The 22,298-nt window shown below is 47.4% G+C and overlaps 2 protein-coding genes across 4 annotated transcripts in view; one reads left to right on the top strand and one right to left on the bottom strand.

Moving 5' to 3' along the window:
- Nucleotides 1–15,589, bottom strand: part of CFDP1 (craniofacial development protein 1) — a gene marked incomplete at both ends in the record, with an annotated part of 105,791 nt that extends 90,202 nt beyond the window's left edge. For 2 of the 3 annotated variants that reach the window (XM_080703165.1, XM_080703166.1), the window contains 4 exons: nt 6,912–7,039; nt 8,890–9,109; nt 11,141–11,258; nt 15,526–15,589. In XM_080703165.1, coding sequence (XP_080559291.1) covers nt 6,912–7,039; nt 8,890–9,109; nt 11,141–11,258; nt 15,526–15,589 — 530 coding nt within the window. The remainder of the gene's footprint in view (nt 1–6,911; nt 7,040–8,889; nt 9,110–11,140; nt 11,259–15,525) is intronic. The other variant, XM_080703167.1, reaches the window with a different exon arrangement.
- Nucleotides 15,590–16,199: 610 nt separating this feature from the next.
- On the top strand, nt 16,200–18,062 carry LOC308268325 (tigger transposable element-derived protein 1; the record flags this gene model as incomplete). The annotated part of the gene is made up of 1 exon (XM_080703471.1): nt 16,200–18,062. The coding sequence occupies one exon, from the start codon at nt 16,200–16,202 to the stop codon at nt 18,060–18,062; it is 1,863 nt and encodes a 620-aa protein (XP_080559597.1).
- Nucleotides 18,063–22,298: the final 4,236 nt, after the last annotated feature.

The following is a 22,298-nucleotide window of genomic DNA, read 5'->3' as shown; positions in this document are numbered from 1 at the left end:
CACGCTTGTAATCCCAGAATTCGGGAGGCTGAGACCAGAGAATCGCGGTTCGCGGACAGCCTCAGCTACTTAGTGAGGCCCTCTGCAACTCAGTGAGACCCAGTTTCAAAATAAAGAATAAAAATTAGGGCTGGGGGTGTAGCTTGGAGGTCGAATGCCCCTGGGTTCCATCCCAGACCTGCAAAAAAAAAAAAAAAAAAAAAAAAAAAAAAGCCTGGGGGTGCAGCTCAGAGGTAAAGTGCCCCTGGGTCCAATCCCAATACAAGAAAAACAAAAACTCCTGGCTCTGTATTTTTATTTTGAAGCAGGGTGTCGATAAATTGTTGAAGCTGACCTTGAACCTACAAACCTCCTGTCTCAGCCTCCCAAGTACTGAGATTACAGGCATGCACCATCACACACGGCCATCATCACTGACACCATGTCTAGAACTTTTTTTTTTGGTGGTACTGGGGGTGGAACTCAGGACCTTCCTACCTCCGGGCTATACTCCCAGACCCATTTTATATTTTATTTGGAAACAGGGCCTCACTAAGTAGCGCGGGGATTACAAGCTTGGGTGTAGCTCAAAGGTAGAATACTCGTGGGTTCCATCCCCAGTACCCCCCCCACACAGGATGGTGTGTAGCCTGGAGGCAGGAGGCCACCGGGCTCAATCCTTAGTGCCCCTCCCAAATCACCAAGCAGGAGAACTTAGAAGGTAAGCCGTTTTGTGTACAAGAAAGGACTCTGACAGGAAAAGGTGCATCGTTACCAACAATTAACTCAAGTACTTCTTCAGAAACTCCACTGTAAGTAATTTTCACTTAGTACTTCCTGAAAAGTCTTTACTAGGGGAGAAACTTTCCATGGTTGGCCTTTTCCACAGATGAATCATTCAGGAAAGCCTGAGCTAACCGGCTCAGCTGGCTCTGTGACAGGGAAGGATAAAAAGTACGATTCCCTCCACTTCCCAAGGTTAATAAATTATACATTTTTCAAGTGGAGAAAACCAAAATGGCAAAAATCCAGAATTTAGCAATTAAGACATAGTTAGAAAAACTAAAAGACTAGCTTTGTACGAATACTCCCTCATACTCATGCTTGTGAATCCTTCCACCATCACTCACTCTTCCTCACACTCTTAAAGATGGAGCTCTGCCGGGCGTGTGGGACACGCTTGTCATCCCCGCGCTTGGGAGGCGGAGACAGGAGGATCGCACAGGTTTGAGGCCAGCCTCGCTGACTTAAGAGACCCTGTTTCCAAATAAAATATAAAATAGGTCTGGGAGTGTAGCCCGGAGGTAGAAGGGCTTCCAGGAACCCCAGTACCACCAAAAAAAAAAAAAAAAAAAAGATGGAGCTCTTTGCCAGGTACGGCGGCACACATCACATCTCTAATCCAGGACTCAGGAGGCCGAGACAGGAAGATCCCAGGTTTGAGGACAGCCTCCGCAAGTAGTGAGACTCTCATCAACCTAGTGAGGCCGTTTCAAAATGAAAATAAAATCAGGCTGGGGGCGTAGCTCAGAGGTAAAACGTCCCTGTGTTCAATCCCAGTCTGTTCATTTGTGTGTCTGCGCCTCCCTCCCCTCTCCCTCCCTCCCTCCCTCCCTCTCTCTCTCTTTCTCTCTCTCTCTTTTACACACACACACACACACACACACACACACACACACACACACACAGAGTAGCTCTTGATACAAAGAAAAAAAGAAAAAGTAGAATAACGACATTGAGAGATTTAAAGGCGTACTCCAATCCACACAGTAAATCTGCATCTGGGTTGTCAGTTCAAACTCAGATCTTCCAAGCTCTTTCAGGAGGGTTCCTTAAAATACCTAACTTGAGCTTTAAAAATATCCTGCCAATATGCCGATCATTAACAGGGTTTTTGTTCTCTTTGGGAGGAATTCAAGAGAACTTCAACTTGTTTTATTATGTATTTCTATAACACATTACTTTTTAAAATAATAAGCATGTGCTACTCTTGAAACAGAAATAAAAGCCGTGTGAGGAGGTAACCGTGAGGCCACGCCACATGTCCTTTTTCCTCTGGATAGAGACGTGGTGCTGCCCTCTTCCGACACGTTCTGGAAACAGCCAACTGCCTGAACACCAGTGTTGGAAATCTCCACTCACTTGCTTTCAAAAATGAAATAAGAAACATGTTGCACAAAAATATTAACTATTGTTTTTGTGGTCCTGGGAATGGAACCCAGGGGCCTCTGTCTCCGGGCTACGCCCCGACCTATTTTATACTTTATTTGGAAACAGGGTCTAAGCTGCTGAGAGCCTCACTCAGTAGCTGAGGCTGGCTTCGAACCTGCGCGATCTTTCTGTCTCAGCCTCCCAAGCGCGGGGAATACAAGCGTGCGCCACCACGCCTGGCTCAAATATTAACATTTCTAAAAAAGCTCATAAAACTGAACTTGATCGGTAATTTAATGATTTCGCTTAACAACAGTTATTAGATAGCTTTCTGTCCTTTCTATGTAGGCCACTCATAAAGTTATAAATAAATCTTCCTAAAATATTCTATAGGGCACATGGAAAATAACCCAAACCAGGACAGACTTAACTTCTAAAAACTTTTAAACTTACGTTGATAATGGTACACTAATCCCATTCTGTATTATTTTTATAGGTCTTCCAAGCCGCTGAAGGTCTACTGCCAGGGTTCTGCCGACCCTCCCAGACAACTCAATAGCTTCCAGTATCATTTCTGGAAGCAAAAAACATCACTAGCTCGCATCATCAACAGTTACATGAGGGCCCCAAAACGGTTAATTATCAAAGAAATGAGTATCTTAGAGTGGAGAGTTCTGACAGATATGTCCTTTTGTGTGTGTGACACTGGGAACTGAACCTCCAAGGCACACTTCCAGACTTGCGATCCACCTGGCTCAGCTTCCAAGTACCAGGATAACAAGCTGCACCGCCACGCCTGGAAGGGATTTTCTCATGTGGGTGACTTTATCACCACCAAGCCCGGGTCCTCTGGGGGAGGAAGAGAATGGCTAATGTAGTACTTTTGTCTAACATAATTAACCTGAAGCTGAACATGGAAAAGCAATGCAACAATGCAGATGAGGGGCATTCTGCAATATAAATGATCTAGACCCTTCGTTTGCTTGGCTTTTTTTGTTTTGTTGTGTGTGTTTGGTACTGGGATTGAAGTCGGGGGAATTCTAATTTCAAGCTACACTCCCAGCCCTATTTTTTTTTTTTTTTGGTGGTACTGGGGATGGAACCCAGGGGCATTTTACCTCTGAGCGACACCCCCCAGCCATACTTTTTATTCTTTATTTTGAAACAGAGTCTCACTGAGTTGCAAAGGGATTCACTATGTAGCTGAGACTGTCCACGAACCATAATCCTCCTGTCTCAGTCTCCCAAATGCTGGGATTACAAGCGTGCGCCCAGTGAAATCCCAGCTTTCATTTTACTTTGAAACAAGACCTCACCAGGTTGATGAGTCTACTGCTTGCTGAAGCTGTCCTCAAAGCTGCAATCCTCCTGTCTCAGCCTTCCAAGTCCTGGGATTACAGGTGTGTGCCGCCACCCCGGGCTTGTTTTTGTGTTATTTTAAAGACAGGGCCTTTCTACACCGCCCAGGCTGGCCTTGAACTCACGCTCCGCCTGCTTCACCCCCAAAGTGGCTGGGCTTAAAAGCATGTGCCGCCGTGCCTGGTGGGTCTGAGCTTTTTCTTTCATGGCCCTGGGGATTGAACCCAGGGGCCTTCTATCTCTAATCTCTAATCCTTGCTCTTTTTGTTTTCATTTTATTTTCGAACAAGATCTTGCTAAGTTCTGAGGATCGCTCAAACCTGTGATCCTCCTACCTCAGTCTGCCAAGTATTGTGACTACAGGCATACGCCACCACACTTGGCTTGGTCAAGATTCTTTTTTTTTGTGGTACTAGGGATTGGACCCAGGGACATTCTACCTCTGAGCTATACCCCCAACCTTTTTTTTTTTTTTTTTTTTGAGGATCTGGGGGTGGAACCCAGGGGCATTCAACCTCCGAGCTACACACCCAGCCCTATTTTTTATTCTTTATTTTGAAACAGAGTCTCACTGAGTTGCAAAGGGCCTCACTAAGTAGCTGAGGCTATCTGTGAACCGTGATCCTCCGGTCTCAACCTCCCAAATACTGGGATTACAAGCATGCGACGCCATGTCGGACTCTTCCAGCCCTATTTTTTATCCTTTATTTGGAAACAGGGTCTCACTAAGTTGTGGAGGGCCTCACCAAGTAGCTAAGGCTGGCCGTGAACTTGTGATCCTTGTATCTCAGCCTCCCCAAAACTGGGATTACAAGCGTGTGCCACCACGCCTGGCTTGATCAAGACTCTTTTTTTTTTTTTTTTTTTTTTTGCGGTACTGGGGATGGAACCCAGTGGCATTTGACCTCCGAGTTACATCCCCTGCCCTATTTTTTATTCTTTATTTTGAAACCGGGTCTCACTGAGTTGCAGAGGGCCTCACTAAGCAGCTGAAGCCGTCCACGAACCGCGATCCTCCCGTCTCAGCCTCCCAAATGCTGGGATTACAAGCGTGCGCCACCACGCCCGGCTTGGTCAAGACTCTTAAAAGACAAAATGCAGTATTTAATCTTGGACTGGATCTTGGACTGCACAAGAAATACAACCAGCAAAGACATCACTGGGATAACTGAGGGAAATTTGAATAGACTTGTATACAGCACTACTCAAAGTGTGTTTTCAGATGTGGGCTTCCACGTTATGGAAAAAAAATTAAAGAACAAAACAAACAAACAAAAAAATTCATTGGTCCAAGAGAGGTTAGAAACAAAAATTACGAGGAAGCGGCCTCACTGGATACGTATAAACACAACGCGCAGTCGGGTGGGGTGCCCGCGTCTGCCTGTGAGCTCACACGAGCCTTCTTACTCTCCTGCGGCACCGAAACCACCGTGTTCCTTGCAGAAATACCTCAGCTAATCAAACACTTCCGTCTGCTAAAATGAAAAATAGGACTCCTGACTCTTGGCAACTTTACGAGAGCCTGTTTCAAAAAATAAGAAATAAGAAATAAAAGAGAGTTTGGGGTGTAGCTTGGAAGTAGAATGTTCCTGGGTTCAATCCCCAGTTCCACAAAGAAAAGGAAAGGGAAGGTTTGTGAGTATTCGTTATAATACTATTCTTATAACATTTCTGTGTGACACTTTTCAGAAATAAATGAGGGAAAATTTTTAAGTAAAGTTTTATTCCACAGTATTTATTTATTTATTTATTTATTTATTTATTTATTTAGCAGTACTAGGGGTGTCCAGAGACATTCTACCTCTGAGCCACACCCCCAGCCCTACTTACAAATATTCCAGTACTTGGGAGGCTGAGACAGGAGGATCGCAGTTCACGGACAGCCTCAGCTACTTAGTGAGCCTCTGCAACTCAGTTTCAAAATAAAGAATAAGAAATAGGAGCCGGGCATGGGGACACACACTTGTAATCCCAGGGATTGGGAGGCTGAAACAGGAGAATTGCACAGGTTCGAGGATCGTGCAGGTTCGAAGCCAGCCTCAGCTACTTAGTGAGGCTCTCAGCAACTTAGTGAGACCCTGTTTCCAAATAAAGTATAAAATAGATCTGGGAGTACAGCCCGGAGGTAGAAAAGCCCCTGGGTTCTACCCTCAGTACCACATACATACACACACACACACAAAACAGGGCTGGGGGTGTAGCCCCGAAATAGAATGCCCCTGGGTTCCACCCCCAGTACTGCAAAAAAATAAAAATAAAAAATACAATTGACCCTTGTATCAGTGGGTTCTGTCTGCATCTATGGAGTATACTAAGTATGGATAGGGAAAAAAATACATTTCTTGTACTGCAGACTGAATTCAGGGCCATTTTACCTCTGAGCTGTACCCCTAGCCCCCCATCCCCTTCTTGAAACAGGGTCTCTCCTAGGTTGCTAAGAGTTTGAGGCTGTCCTCGAACCTGTGATCCTCTTGTCTCAGCCTCCTGACCACACCTGGCAACAGATGTGTGTGTACTATTGGGGATGGAACAGAGGTGCATTCTACCTCTGAACTACTTTTTATTTTCTTCTTTATTTTAAAAAAGGGTCTCACTAAGTGCTAAGGCTATCCTTGAACTTGTGATCCTCCTTTCTTAGCCTCCCATGCGCTGAAAATACAGGCATGCACTACCATGCTTAACAAGATTCTTTCTTTTTTGTGTGTGGAAGTGGGGAATGAACCCACGGGCATTCTACCTTCGAGTTACACCCCAGCCCTATTTTTTATTCTTTATTTTGAAACAAGGTCTCATTAAGTTGTGGAGGTTCTCACTGTGTAGCTGAGGCTGGACTCTAACCTGTGATCCTCCCACCTCAGCCTCCCAAGTGCTGGGATTACAAACGTGCTCCACCACATCCAGCTAAGATGGTGGGTGGGTGGGTGGGTGGGTGTGTGTGTGTGTGTGTGTGTGTGTGTGTGTGTGTGTGTGTGTGTTGCACCAGGGATTGAACCCTGAGGCACTTACCTCTGAACTAAACCCCCAGCCTGATTTTATTTATTTGAAAATAGTCTCACTGAGTTGCTTCTGGCTTCAAACCTGAGATCCTCCTGTCTCAGCCTCCCAAATACTGTGATTACAAGCGTGTAATGGCGCACCTGGCTAAGATGCTAATTTTCTTTTTTGCAGGTCTAGGGATGAAACCCGGGGGCATTCGACCTCCGAGCTACACCCCCTGCCCTATTTTTTTTTTTTTTTTTTTTTATTCTTTACTTTGAAACAGGGTCTAAGTTGAGGAGGGCCTAAGTAGCTGAGAGTGTCCGCAAACTTCGATCCTGCGGTCTCAGCCTCCCGAATGCTGTGATTACAAGCGTGCGCCACCACGCCCGGCTAAGATGCTAAATTTTAAAAGCACAGTTTAAAGTTTATAAAGGTCCTCCTACCTTACTTCTTCACCAGCAAAATCAAAAACTTTGGTAATCTTAACTTTTTCTGTTTCTTTAGGTTTCTCTAGCTCTTCTACCTTGGCCAACGGTTTACTTGAACTTGTCTCTTCAGCGTCCTCTCCTGTCTATGAAAAGAGCAAGAAATGTGATCAGTTTCATTAAAGTAGGAAAATACAAAACCACATGAATATAATATTTAGGGCTATTTTTTCGAGGGTACTGGGGATTGAAACCACAGGCATTCCACTTCGGAGCTACACACTCAGCCCTATTTTACTTTTTACTTTGAAACTGGCTCTTACTGAGTTGCTGACGGTCTTGACAAGTTGCTGAGACTGGCTTCAAACCTGTGATACTCACCTCAGCCTCCCAAGAACTGGGATTAAGTGTTGCGCCACCACACCCAACCCTATTTTATTTTTTATATTTATATTTATTTATTTATTTATTGCGGGTCTGGGGATGGAACCCAGGGGCATACAACCTCCAAGCCACACTCCCGGCCCTATTTTTTATTCCTTCATTTTGAAACAGGGTCTCACTGAGTTGCAGAGGGCCTCACTAAGTAGCTGAGGCTGTCTGTGAACCGCGATCCTCCGGTCTCAGCCTCCTGAATGCTGGGATTACAAGCGTGCGCCACCACGCCTGGCTTATTTTTTTTATTTTGAAACAGGGTCCTGTTAAGTTACTACATGCTGGCCTTGAACCTGCAATTCCCCCATCTCAGTTTCCCAGACACTAGGATTACAGGCGTATACTCCATGTGCAGCTTGTTACGGCCATTCTTAAATGTTTCACCTCTAATCAGTGAAAGACCTATTGGAAATTTATTAATAAGGCTTATTTTTTGCCAGGCGTGGTGGCGCACGCTTGTAATTCCAGCATTTGGGAGGCTAAGACCGGAGGATCGCAGTTCGCGGACAGCCTCAGCTACTGAGTGAGGCCTTCTGCAACTTAGTGAGATCCTGTTTCAAAATACAAAATAAAAAATAGCGCAGGGGGTATAGCTCAGAGGTCGAACGCCTCTGGGTTCCATCCCCAGACCAGCAAGAAAAAAAAAAAAACTTATTTTCCTTGTATAGGAAATGCTTTGCTTTTCACTTAATAAAGTCACGATCAAAAGCAAGGCGTGCCGGGCGCGGTGGGCACGCTTGGAATCCCGCGCTTGGGAGGCGGAGACAGGAGGATCGCGCTGGTCTGAAGCCAGTCGCACTGGCTTAAGAGACCCTGATTCCAAATAAAAAAATATATATAAAATAGGTCTGGGAGTGTAGCCCAGAGGTAGAAGGGTTTCCAGGAACCCCAGTACCACCAAAAATAAAAAAATAAAAAAATTAAAAAGTAAAAGCTAGGCCTGGTGGTCATACTTGGGAGGCTGAGACAGGAGAATCCTAGGTTTGTAGCCAGCCTTAGCAACTTAGCAAGGCCCTCAGCAACTTAATAAGACCCTGTTTCAAAATATAAAGTAAAATAGGGCTGAGGAGTATAGCTCAGAGTTCCATACCTAGTACCAAATTTAAAAAAAAAAAAAAAAGAAAGAAAGAGGTTATTATCAAGCTGAGTACAGTGGCTCAGACCTGTCATACTTGTACTTGGGAGGTGAAAAGAGGAGGACTGCAGTTTAAGGCCAGCCTCAGCATCTTAGCAAAACCTTATTTCAAAATTTAACTTTTGTGTGTGTGGTACTGAGGCTTGAACCCAGGGGCATTCTACCTCTGAGCTATAACTTCAGCACTTATCCTGTTTTGAAACAGGGACTCACTATATTGCTGAGTCTCACCACTTGCTGAGGGGCTGTCTTCAAAAGCTGCAACCCTCCTGATTCAGCCTCCTCACTACTGAGATTGCAAGAGTGCGTCACCACACACGCTCCCAGAATAAAAAGTGCTGGCGTGTAGCCTGAAGGCGGACCGCCCCAGTACCGTGCATCCTCAGTTTGCAAGTCACTGGAGGCGCGGCCATGGCCCGGGCTCACCTTCGCCTGCGTCCCCGAGGGCGGCCTGGCCTTTGGCCCCACGTCGTTGAGGAAGCTGGCCCAGAGCTCGTCCTCCTTCTTCTTCCGGGCGTCCGCGGACCCAGGGCTCTGCTCCTGCTCTCCCGCTTCCTCCTCCTCCTCACTGCTGCTCCCTCCAGACTCTGTCTTGGCATCCTCCTCTTCTTCCTCCTCCAGCAACAGGTTACTCTGTTTTCTCTTCCTAGTCACCCGCAGTCGCAGGAAAGGAAGGACAAGACAGACGATGTGAGACGGCCTGTCACTCCTTCCTCAATCCCAAATGTCAATTTTCACAGCCGAAAGCCACTGAAATCTGGGACTGCTGATAAGCACAAGAGGTGGGGGTGGCAGGGAGCAAGCTGAGACTTTTTGTAGAAGAAAAAGAAGAACTGAGATCTTCCCAGTAGCACTTTCCCCAACCACTCAGAACCAAATTATCATGTTCTAAAGTTAGGTCCATCTAGTTTCACTAAAAAAACACCCAGAATCACCTCAAAGAATTAATCTGTCCCTAAAGAACATACCTGTGCAAGTATTTTTGGCTTTTGGGGTGAGGGTACTGAGACTGAGCCTAAGAGAAATCGACCTCTGAGCTATATCCCTAGCCTTATTTTGAAACAGGGTTTCACTAAATCACTGAGGGTCACCCTATATTGCTGACACTGGCCTTGAACCTGTGATCCGCCTGGCTCAGCCTCCCAAGAACTGGGATTACAGGTATGCCACCACATCTGGCTTATGTTTGACTTTTTTTGGGGGGTGGGGGGGCTGGGGATTGAACCCAGGGCTATTCTACCTCCAAGCTATACCCACAGTCCTTTTTTTTTTTTTTAACGGGTCTGGGGATGGAACCCAGGGACATTCGACCTCTGAGCTACACCCCTGCCCTATTTTTTATTCTTTATTTTGAAACCAGGTCTCACTGAATTGCAAAGGGCCTCACTAATTAGCTCAGGCTGTCTGCAAACTGCGATCCTCCAGTCTTAGCCTCCCAAATGCTGGGATTACAAGCGTGTGCCACCATGCCCGGCTAGTTATTATTTATTTTGAAACAGGGTCTCAGTAAGATGTGGAGGGCCTCACTCAATAGCTGAGGCTGGCCACAAACTTGTGAGCCTCCGGTCTCAGCCTCCCAAATACTGGGATTACAAGTGTGCACCACCACGCCTAGCTATGCTCTTGGTTTAAGGGCCAAGTCTGGGGTGTGAGGTGACGCTCTGGGGATTAACCCAGAGGCATTCTACCTCCAAAGCACACCCCCAGCCCCTACTTTTTATTCTTTTTTCTTTTGGTAGTACTGGGGTTCCTGGAAGCCTTTCTACCTCTGGGCTACACTCCCAGACCTATTTTATATTTTTGAAACAGGGTCTCTTACGCCAGCGCGGCTGGCTTCGAACCTGCGCGATCCTCCTGTCTCTGCCTCCCAAGCGCGGGGATTACAAGCGTGCGCCACCACGCCCGGCTTTATTCTTATTTTTGAAACAAGGTCTCACTAAGTTGCAGAGGGCCTCACTAAGTTGCTGAGGCTGGCCAAGAACTTGCAATCCTCCTGTCTCAGCCTCCCAAGTACTGGAATTACAGCGTGTGCCACAACACCCAGCTATTTTTGACTTTTTAAAGCTGCTCTATTAAGCTGGGTGTGGTGGTGCACGCTTGTAATCCCCGCACTCGGGAGGCTGAGACAGGAGGATCGCGCAGGTTCGAAGCCAGCCTCAGCTACTTAGTGAGGCTCTCAGCAACTTAGTGAGACCCTGTTTCCAAATAAAATATAAAATAGGTCTGGGAGTATAGCCCGGAGGTAGAAAGCCCCTGGGTTCCACCCTTAGTACCACCCCCCCCCCAAAAAAAAAAAAAAAAAAAAAAAGAAAGAAACCCTGGCAAATGCCGGGCGTGGAGGCGCACGCTTGTAATCCCAGTGCTTAGGAGGTTAAGACAGGAGGATGGCACAGGTTCGAAGCCAGCCTCAGCTACTTAGTGAGACCCTGTTTGTTTCCAAATAGGTCTGGGAGTATAGCCCAAAGGTAGAAAAGCCCCTGGGTTCCACACCCAGCACCACAAGAAAAAAAAAAAAAATAGAAAGAAAGAAAAGAAGGAAAGAAGGAAAGAAGGAAAGAAGGAAGGAAGGGAAAAGAAAAGAAAGAAACGCTGGCAGTAAGAGGTCTATCATGAGCCCCATCTCAGCAGGCAGGACGGCTGTGACAGGAGCCCTGGCTGGGGGCTGGAGGCCGGTCACCTGGCTGTGATGCTCTGCGCTTTCCTCTTTCTCCCTTTGGTTTTCTGTGTCTGCTCTTCACCATCCACTTCATCTTCCTTCACTAATTCATTTACATCGTCTTCACTATACTCTCCACCTGAAATCACAAAGCAGGGTGGTCAGAGAGAGAAAAAATAAAGACTACATCAAGATTAGACATTTCGTGTGTGTGTGTGTGGTACTGGGGATGGAACTCAGGGGCATTCTACCTCCAAGCTACACCCTTTTGGGTACTAGAGTTTGATCCTAGGGGTGTTCTAAATTCTGAGCTATACCCCAGCTCTATTTATTTTTTTATTTTTATTTTTTGATTTTTTGGTGGTACTGGGGGTGGAACCCAGAGGCTTTCTACCTCTGGGCTATACTTTCAGACCTATTTTACACTTTATTTGGAAACAGGGTCTCACTAAGTTGCTGACAGCCTCACTAAGTAGCTGAGGCTGGCTTTGAACCTGCGCCATCCTCCTGTCTCAGCCTCCCAAGCGCGGGGATTACAAGTGTGCGCCACCACGCCTGGCTGTTTGTTTTGAAGCAGGGTCTCTCTTGGTTGCTGAGAATCTTGCTAAGTTGCCAAGGCTGGCCTCAACCCTGCCATCTTCCTGTCTCAGCCTCACAAGTATTGCGATTACAGGTATGCATCACAGGCCTGGCTTTTTCCTAAATTTTTATTTTATTTATTTTTAATTTATTTTTACTGGTGCATTGTAATCATATATCACATTGGAGTACAAGACTTGAGAGGATATACAAGCACACATCATCCAATTAGCCCTCATCCAGTCCCCATCCCACTCCCTCCCCCTCCCTCTATCCCATGCTTGTTTGGTTATTAATTTTGATACATTTGTTTACGTACCACCTGAGTTTTAAAGAGGCTCCATCCTCCCCTATTCCATACCCGCTGATTGGTCACCTTAATTGCTTCGCTATAGGGCCCTTTCTAAAGCTCGACCACTTCCTGTTGCCCCTTCCCTCCTAGTTATTGCTGATTAGGGGAAGCATCTGGTTTTTATTTTCTGCGATATTCTCTGTGCATGCCGCGTTGCAAGTACCGATCCCACTCTTGACGGCCCCAGTAGTGGCCTGGCTACCCGGTGGACTGATCCAGACCTCGCTGGCTCAAGCAGCGGCCTTGCCTCATGGGAGGCCCCTATTCTGGCCTCGCTGGCTCCCACGCTGGCCTAAACCCTCGGCTGACTCTGATCCCGGCCTTGGTGGCCCCAGCACCGGCCTAGCTTCAAAGCAAACTCCATCCCAGCCTTGCTGACCGTGGCACCAGCCTAACCCCTTGACAGACTCCTATCCTGGCCTTGGTTTCCTAAATTTTTTTTTTTAAAGTCCTCCTATTTGCTGGGGATGGTGGTGCATGCTTGTAATCCCAGTGCTTGGGAGGCTGAGACAGGAGGATCTCACTGGTTCAAAGCCAGCCTCAACTACTTAGTGAGGCTCTTAGCAACTTAGTGACACCCTGTTTCCAAATAAAAATATAAAATAGGTATGGGAGGATACACTGGAGGTAGAAAGCCCCTAGGTTCAACCCCCAGTACTGCAAAACTAAATAAATAAAAATTAAAAGTCCTATTATTTTATGGATAACATGATTTCTATTTCCTTTAGGATATAAACTATAATATATTTTTTCTCTTTGTGTGTGTGTGTGTGTAGTGCTGGGGATTGAGGCCAGAGGCATTCTATCTTGGAACTGCACCCCAATACCTATTTTATTTTGAAACATTGTCTCACTAAGTTGCTGAGAGCCTCATGAATTTGCTGAGGCTGGTTTCAAACCTGGGATCCTCCTGCCTCAGCCTCTCAAGTACTGGGATTACAAGTGTGCCTCAGCACGCCCGGCTTGTTTTGATTTACTGACAGGTGCCCAGAGTATGGTCAGAGTGGGCATCAGGTACCACTTTTGTTAAGAAGCCCCAAATGTCAGGGTCTGAATATGGAATATGGATGTGATGGTTCTTTTGCCATGTTTAACTTGAAGTCCTTAGTTTCTTTTGAAACCCTATTTATGGACAAGACAAGGTATTTTCATCCTCTGACTACTTTTGAAAGAAATCCACAATGAAATGGGAACATCAGTGTCCTGGAGAGGTAATTTAGTAGAACTGGAATTTCCACATGTTCATTCATTCAGCAAATGTTTACAGATCAAGACAAGTGGCACCCGTGTCTTGGGGAGTGTACAGCGAAGCAGAAACAACAAACACCCAGTAGAAGTGGGAAGAGTTAGCCGGGCGCGGTGGCGCACGCTTGTAATCCCAGCATTCGGGAGGCTCAGCTACTTAGCGAGGCCCTTTGCAACTCAGTGAGACCCTGTTTCAAAATAAAGAATAAAAAAATAGGGCTGGGGGTGTAGCTTGGAGGTAGAATGCACCTGGGTTCTATCTCCAGTACCGCAAAAAAAAAAAAAAAAAAGAGGGGGGGAGAGGAACCAAAAAAAACTCTTGTAAACTTAAAAAAAAAGATAGCAGATATTGAAGAAAATAAAAATGTTAGGAATATGTGAAATCTGAAGAATTAAGTGTTGAGGCCATATAAAGGTTCCAAAATGGAAACCAGTTTCATAAACCCAACACCAAGCAAGGACTAGTAATGTTTCATCTGGGAAAGAGTGTCCAAGTTAAGATGGCAGTGTGAGCCGGGTGTGGTGGCGCATACTTGTAATCCCAGCATTTGGGAGGCTGACACAGGAGGATCCCAGTTCGCAGCCAGCCTCAGTTACTTAGTGAGGCCCTTTGCAACTCAGTGAGACCCAGTTTCAAAATAAAGAATAAAATATAGGGCTGGTGGTGTTGCTCAGAGATAGAATGCCCCGGGTTCCCTCCCCAGTACTGAAGGAAAAAAAAAAAAAAAAGATAGCAATGTGAACACACCAATGTAATTGTGCTTCCTCCTGAAACTTTCATAAAAACATGCAGTCCCCAAACTTTTCAAACGCTAAGCATATAATGCTTTCCATCAGCTAGCAGGGAAATGTAAATGAAATAAGAAAATCAGCTAAAAGTAAAACAAAAACCAGCCAGTACAGTGGAGCACACCTGTAATCCCACTGCTTGGGAGGCTGAGACAGGAAGATCACAGGTTCGAAGACAGCTTCAGCAACTTAGCAAGACTCAGCAACCCAGTGAGACTTAGTTTCACAACAAAAAATAAGCTGGGCAGAGTGGCACACACTTGTAATCCCAGTACTTGGGAGGCTGAGACAGGGGAATCACAGGTTCAAAGCCAGTCTCAGCAACTTGGAGACTCTCCGCAGCGTAAAGAGACCCCATTAAAAGCCAAAATGTTGGTGAGCAAGATTGGAATCAGGCAAACTAATTAGAAAGGTATGGAGAATCCTAGTGAAGGATGAAGGTAATTAAGAATGAAATATTAGCAGAAAACTGCTAAATAAGCAACTGGAGAGTAACTTTCCAGGCGGACACAACAGCTTGGATGGCCCCAGAGACCAAGAATATCAATGGCGTGGAGGAGGTGCGTGGTGGTTTTTCACCTAAGTGACTGTCTGGAAGTATGAATTTGGATACCTTTAAGGAGCCGGGCGTGGTGTTGCACGCCTGTAATCCCCGTACTTGGGAGACTGAGATAGGAGGCTCACAAGTTCGAGGCAAGCAAGACCCGGTTTCCAAATTGAAAGCGAGCAAGCAAGCCTAGGGCTGAGGGTGTAGCGTGGACACAGAATGCTTTTGGGTTCAGTCTCCAGTACCAAAAATTAAAAAAATAAAAAAGGTACCGTTAACAGGATGGCTAAGTCTGGGGAAGGTGCAGGATGGATAAAGGCCACGTTTGGGTGGCAAGATTTATCTTGGCCCTGCCCCATTCAGTTTAAGGTGCCTATTATAAAAGTTCGGAGGGCAGAGTAATGGGCAGGTCCTGCCAAGAACCAAAACGCATCAATTCGTAAACGTTTTAACAACCAGATTTCTATCAAACAGATCCCTTGTGAAATGGTGAGCCTTGCCCTGGACGTGACGATGGCTAACAATTCCCTCCGGCCAGAAGGTCTGAAAATGCCTCCGAGGCTCGGGACAACGTCCAGGTGGCTTCGGAGGCAGCGCGGTGGCCCGCGCGGACTCACAGGTCCCAGACACAGGACCGGGGCTCACGTGCGGGCCCCCGCGCCGCGAGGGGGCGGCGGCCGCGCCGAAAGGCCGCGTCTCGGGCCGGAGTCCTGGGGCTGGACGTCGGAGCTCCGGCGTGGCGGTGGCCCAGGCGGCCCCGGGACCCAAGTCCTGCAGCGGGACGTCGGAGCTCACGCGTGGCGATGGCCCAGGCGGCCCGGCCGACGCCCCCGGCCCGGAGCGCCCGACGCGGGGCGGGACAAGCCGCCTCTGGCCTCCAGCCACTTCGCTCACCCGACGGCACGTAGTCCTCGTCCTCCTCCGAGCTGGAGAAGTCTTCGGAGTCGAACTCTTCCATGTCGCTGTTGCTCCGGGCCGAGCAACTCACAGGACCTGAGCAACTGCACCGGATCCAAAAGCTCTAGGGAAAGAGCTGAGACGGCAGCGGTGCGGCTGGGGACGCCCTGGCGGCATCTGCGCGTGCGCAGAAGCTGTCACGTGACGGAGGCGCGATAATTTCCGGTTGAGGCGGCTCGGCCCTGAAGCGGTGCCCGCTGGGACTTGTAGTCTTTGGTGTGGCCCCCGCCCGGAAGCGGTGCCCTCTGGGACTTGTGGTCTTTCCTCGCCGCCTGGAGTGAATTCGCTTCCACGAGACGACATACCTGTGGAAATACAGTTGACGCTCATCATTCGCGGCTTTGTATTTTCACATTTACTTACTTACTAAAGTTTTTTTTTTTCCCCCCTCGTAATCCCTAAATCAATAAACGCTTTCTGGGGTCATTTCTGGGCATGCGCAGAGGGCGACTATTTGGCGGCTGCAGAGGTTTAAGTTCCCAGAGAGACTGAACCAGAGGCTCCGCCTTCTCCGTCCAACTCCGCGGTAAACAAGAGTTCTTTTCGCGGTCTGTGCAGCGCCCCTCTCGTCTGCATTTCTGAGCTTTCTGCGGGTGGTTTTGCTCTTTCCCATGGCCCCCAAGCGTACCGCCGACGTGCTGTCTAGTGTTCCCAAGCGCAAGAAGGCTGTGATGTGCCTAACGGAGAAAATCCGCGTGCTAGACAAGCTCCGAGCGGGCATGAGCTACAGCGCGGTGGGCCGCGAGTTCCGCGTCAACGAGTCCACCGTCCGCTACATCAAGAAGAAGGAAAAGGAGATCCGCCGGGCGGTGCGCGAGGCGGCCCCGCAGAGTGCCCGGCTGACGTCCACTGTGCGCGATGAGGCCATGGAAAAGATGGAAAAGCGGCTCAGTTTGTGGATCCACGAGATGACGGCCGACAGAAACAGGATAATGGACAGCATTGTTGTGAGACTGAAGGCCAAAGAAATTTATGGTCACGTTACCCAGGGTCGCAGGAACGTGAAACCCTTCTCGGCGAGCGCGGGCTGGCTGGCTCGCTTCAAAAGGCGCTACGGAGTGAGGAGCGTCAAACCGGCCGGAGAGGCAGGCTCTGCGGACCGGGGAGCTGCGGAAGAATTTAAAAAACACTTGCAAAGTGTTATACAGGAAAAGGGCTACGTAGAAGAGCAAGTTTTCAATGCCGACGAGACTGGCTTATTTTACAAGGATGTTGGCAAACGAACCTATGTAACGCAGATGGCCTCTAGAGCCCCTGGCTTTAAGACATTCAGAGACCACGCGACGTTGCTACTGTGCGCCAACGCCAAGGGTGACTTTAAGTGCAAACCTCTAATGGTGTACAGAGCCCCAAACCCGCAGGCACCTAAAGGGAAAGACGAGAACCGCATGCCGGTCCACTGGAGGTGGAACAAAAAGGCGTGGGTGATGTCTGACTGGTTCCACAGCTGCTTCGTCCCAGAAGTTGAACACTATCTCCAGGACAGAAACCTTGCCTTCAAAGTTCTGTTAATTTTGGATAATGCCCCCGTCCATCGCCGTGAAGAACTCGAAAATGCACACCCCAACGTCGAAGTTCTCTTTATGCCCCCAAACACTACCTCTCTCATCCAGCCCCTGGATCAGGGCATCATAAAAGCTTTCAAGGCACATTATACGGAGGAATTTTACACCAGTGCTTGGGAGACGCTGAAGGCCAACAAGGAAACCACCATGCTGGACTACTGGAAGTCAGTCACCATCCGCCATGTTATTGATTATATTGGCACAGCCTGGGACAGCATCACGCCAGCTTCTATCAATAACTGTTGGAAAAATGTTTGGCCGGACTGTGTGGAAAGTTTTGAAGGCTTTGAAGGTGTTTCGGAAAATATAAAGAACAGTGTCAAAAATATAGTGCGCATCGCACGACAAATCAGGGGGGAAGGCTTTGATGATATGAAGGAGGAAGACGTCGAGGAGATTTTGGCAGAGAAGGCAGTGGAGCCCACCAACGAAGACCTGGATGAGATGGCAAAACAGGGCACCGGAGTCAGCGATGACGAGGACAGCAGCGGGACCAAGACCCCAAGAGTCGTGCCTCTCACGGCAGCCAAAATAGCGGAATGGAATTCCGCCTTGGAAAAAATATTCAATGACATGGAAGAGTGTGACCCTCTGCTCGACCGCAGCCTCAAATTTAAGCACCTTGCCTCAACTGCGTTTGCCCCTTATATGGAGATGCTCAAGGAAATGAGGCAGAAAGCCAAACAGCCAAAGCCGATACAGTCTTTCAGGCCAGACGGGGAGGGACAGATGCCCACTCCGTCAACAAGTGGCCAGAGCCAAACTCTTAAGGAAGAACTGGCGGGTGTCGAGGCGCCTCCCTCTTCTGCAGAATATTCCACCACACTCTCCCCTGGTTTTCATGAGCAAGCCAGGGTTGGAAGATTTAACACACGGCCCCATCACCTCCCGCAGCTCCACCCACAGTAAGCTTTTTAATGTTTTTATGAAACTGTAAATGCCGAATCTTAGCCGGGCGTGGTGGCACACACTTGTAATCCCAGCATTAGGGAGGCTGAGACAGGAGGATCCGGGTTCCTGGACGGTGAGGCCCTCTGCAACTCAGTGATACCCTGTTTCAAAATAAAGAATAAAACCTAGGGCTGGGGGTGTAGCTTGGAGGTAGAATGCCCCTGGGTTCCATCCCTAGTACCAGCGTGCGCACGCAAGCACACACACACACACACACACACACACACACACACACACAGCCTACTCTTTTAATCTTTACAGGATTTTATTTGTATTACTGTACAATATGTTCACAATGCTCAATGTTGACTGTGAGAACTGTACAGTATATCAGACTGTATTTACGCATCATATGTGTATTGTGTGTGTATGACTACAAAATAGTACAGTTTCAATGCAGAAAAGTACATTACTCCCAAACACTGGAATTAAAATCTTCATTTCCTTTTCTTTTCTCTCTCTCTTTTTTTTTTTTTTTTTTTTTTTTTGTGGTGCTGGGGATGGAACCCAGGGGCATCCTACCTCCAAGTTACACCCCCAGCCCTACTTTTTATCCTTTGTTTTGAAACAGGGTCTCACTAAGTTGCAGAAGGCCTTACTATGTAGCTGAGGCAGAGCCAGGCGTGGTTGCACACACTTGTAATCCCAGCATTCGGGAGGCTGAGACAGGAGGATCGCGGTTCACGTTCACGGACAGCCTCAGCTGCTTAGCGAGGCCCTTTGCAACTCAGTGAGACCCTGTTTCAAAATAAAGAATAAAAAATAGGGCGGGGGTGTAGCTCGGAGGTAGAATGCCCCTGGGTTCCATCCCCAGTACTGCAAAAAAAAAAAAAAAAAAAAAAAATTCCTCTTTCAAGTTGATCCATACGACAGTACAACCACATATAATCTATTTTATTTTTTCAGATGAAAACATTTTAATTATTACCCAGTTATGGGAGACAGTGATGAGAAGCTGAGACATCAGTGAGTACCAGGCTATTTGTTCATAGCATGTAAGTTGCTCCTCACTCCTCACGGATGCTCCGGTCTACGCCGGGTCTGTGTCACCTTGTTCTAGAGTTCATGTCTGTTATTAAATGGACATTACAGAGCCAGGCGTGGTGGCGCACGCTTATAATCCCAGCATTCGGGAGGCTGAGACCTGAGGATTGCAGTTAGTGGACAGCCTCAGCTACTTAGTGAGGCCCTCTGCAACTTAGTTTCAAAATAAAGAATAAAAAAAAAAAAGGGGGGTGTAGCTCAGAGGTCAAATGCCCCTGGGTTCCATTCCCAGACCCGCAAAAAAAAAGTACATTAGTGTCTCTATAACAGCAAACTTCTTGTGTGTGTGTGTGTGTGTGTGTACTGGGGATGGGACCCAGGGGCTTTCTATGTCCAGATCTATTTTATTATTTATTTGGAAACAGGGGTCTCACTAAGTTGTTGAAGTTGCCCTCAAACCTGCGATCCTCCAGTCTCAGCCTCCCAAGTACCAGTATAAGCATGCGACACCACGCCTGGCTCGCCCATCAGCAAACTTAAAACTAGCCTTATTGACGTATAACTCACATACCACAAAATCTGCCCACTTGGCACAACTCAGTAGATTTTTATTTTTTATTTTTTGCGGTACTAGGGATGGAACCAAGGGGGCATTTACCTCCGAGCTACACCCCAGCCCTATTTTTTATTCTCTATTTTGAAACCGGGTCTCACTGAGCTGCACAGAGCCTCACAAAGTAGCCGAGGCTGTCCGCGAACCGCGGTCCTCCGGTCTCAGCTTCACAAATGCTGGGATTACAGATTTTTGTGTGGTCATCACCAAATCAATTTTAGAACATTTTTGACATGCCCCAAAGAAACCTCTGACCCATCTGTAGCCGTTTCCCATTTCTGCCTGGTCACCAGCCTCTATAGATATAAGCCTGTTCTGGATATCTAATGTCAGTGTTATCATGCAACTTGTGGACTTTGATGACTACCCTTTTTTTTCGCTCATTCTCAAGCTCATTTCTCTTACCTGCACCCTAGAAGATGACTCCCTTGATCAGGTAGTTTATGTTTTACCTTTTGAGGAATTGCCCAACTGTTTTCCAAAGTGGTTGCACCAGCTGGGCATGGTGGCGCATGCCTATAATCCTAATACTTGGGAGGTCGAGACGAGGATCGCAGGTTCAAGGCCAGTCTCAGCAACAGCGTATTTGCACCCTTCTCCATTCTCACCAGCTGTGTATGAGGCCCCCGATTTTCTACTGAACCCCTGCAACACCCTGTCTGATTAAAAGGGTGTGAGGTGGCCGGGCGTGGTGGCGCACACTTGTAATCCCAGCACTCGGGAGGCTGAGACCGGAGGATCACGGTTCACGGACAGCCTCAGCTACTTAGTGAGGCCCTCTGCAACTCAGTGAGACCTGGTTTCAAAATAAAGAATAAAAATTAGGGCAGGGGGTGTAGCTTGGAGGTCGAAATGTCCCTGGGTTCCATCCCCATACCCGCAAAAAAAAAAAAAAAAAAAAAAAAAGGGTGTTAGGTGGCATCTCATTGGATTTTTTTTCAGATCCTAATCTTAAACTTGAAACCCTCCTGCCTCAGCCTACCAACTAGCTAGGATTATAATAGGTACACACCACCCTACCAGTTTCATTGTAGTTTTGATTTACATTTCCTAGTAACTATAAAGGTGTTAGCATCTTTTCATGTCTTTATTGGTCATTGCATTTTTTGGGGGGAAAAATGTCTTTTAGGCCATTGTATATATTCTTTAAAAAAATGCCTTCTAGCTGGGTGTAGTGGCACACACCTGTAATCCAAGTATTTGGGAGGCTGAGACAGGAGGATCACAGGTTTGAAGACAGCCTCAGCAACATAGCAAGACTTCTCAGCAACCTAGTGAGACCCTGTCTCCAAATAAAATATAAAATAGGAGCTGGGCATGGTGGCGCACACTTGTAACCCCCGTACCTGGGAGGCTGACACAGGAGGATTGCAGGTTCAATGACAGCCTCAGCTACTTAGTGAGGTCCTCTGCAACCAGTCCTTTATAATATCTAAGGCGTCCTATTTCCTGCTTTCTGTGGTTTCATTGCACTTCTTTGACAGTGTCCTTTAAAACTTGCCTTAGAAGCCAGGTGCAGTGGCACACACCTGGAATTCCAGTATTTCAGAGACTGAGAGAGGAGGGCTGCAAGTTCGAGGACAGCCTCAGCAAGTAGTGAGATTATCTACTTAGCAAGGCCCTGTTTCAAAAATAAAAATTAAGACCAGGTACAGTGGTGCACACTTGTAATCCCGGCATTTGGGAGGCTGACACTAGAGGATCATGATTCATGGACAGCCTCGGCTACTTAGTGAGGCCCTCTGCAACTTAGTGAGACTAAAGAATAAAAAATAGGGTAGAGCGCCGGGCGTGGTGGCGCACACTTGTAATCCCCGCGCTTGGGAGGCAGAGACAGGAGGATCGTGCTGGTTCGAAGCCAGCCGTGCTGGATTAGGAAACCCTGTTTCCAAATAAAAAAAAATATATAAAATAGGTGTGGGAGTATAGCCTGGAGGTAGAAGGGCTTCCAGGAACCCCAGTACCACCAAAAAAAGAAAAAAAAAAGGGTAGGGGGCCGGGCATGGTGGTGCACACTTGTAATCCCCGCACCTGGGAGGCTGAGACAGGAGAATTACACAGGTTCGAAGCCAGCCTCAGCTACTTAATGAGGCTCTTGGCAACTTAGTGAGACCCTGTTTTCAAATAAAATATAAAATAGGTCTGGGAGTATAGCCTGGAGGTAGAAAGCTCCTGGGTTCCACCCCCAGTACCCCCCCCCACACACACACACAAAATAGGGTAGGGGGTGTAGCTTAGAGGTCAAATGCCCCTGGATTCCATCCCCAGACCCGCAAAAAAAAAAGAATGAAAAGTAGGACTGGGTATAGCTTGGAAGTAGAATTCCCCTGGGTTCCATCCCCAGTACTACCAAAAAAAAAAAAAGTAAATAAAAATAAAGAAATGAAAATAAAATAAAAGCCAGGTGTGGTGGTGCACGCTTATAATCCTGGTATTTGGGAGGCTGAGACAGGAGAATTGCACAGTTGTGCAGCCAGCCTCGGCTACTTAGTGAGGCCCTCCCCAACTTAGTGAGACCCTGTTTCAAAATAAAGAATAAAAAATAGGGCTGCGGGTGTAGCTCGGAGGTAGAATGCCCTTGGGGTCCATTCCCAGAC

This window comes from Muscardinus avellanarius (genome assembly GCF_963383645.1).
Source record: "Muscardinus avellanarius genome assembly, chromosome: 10".
Classification (NCBI taxonomy): Eukaryota; Metazoa; Chordata; class Mammalia; order Rodentia; family Gliridae; genus Muscardinus; species Muscardinus avellanarius.
The sequence above is the reverse complement of the archived record's forward strand: the minus strand, read 5'-3'. Positions and strand labels throughout refer to the sequence as shown.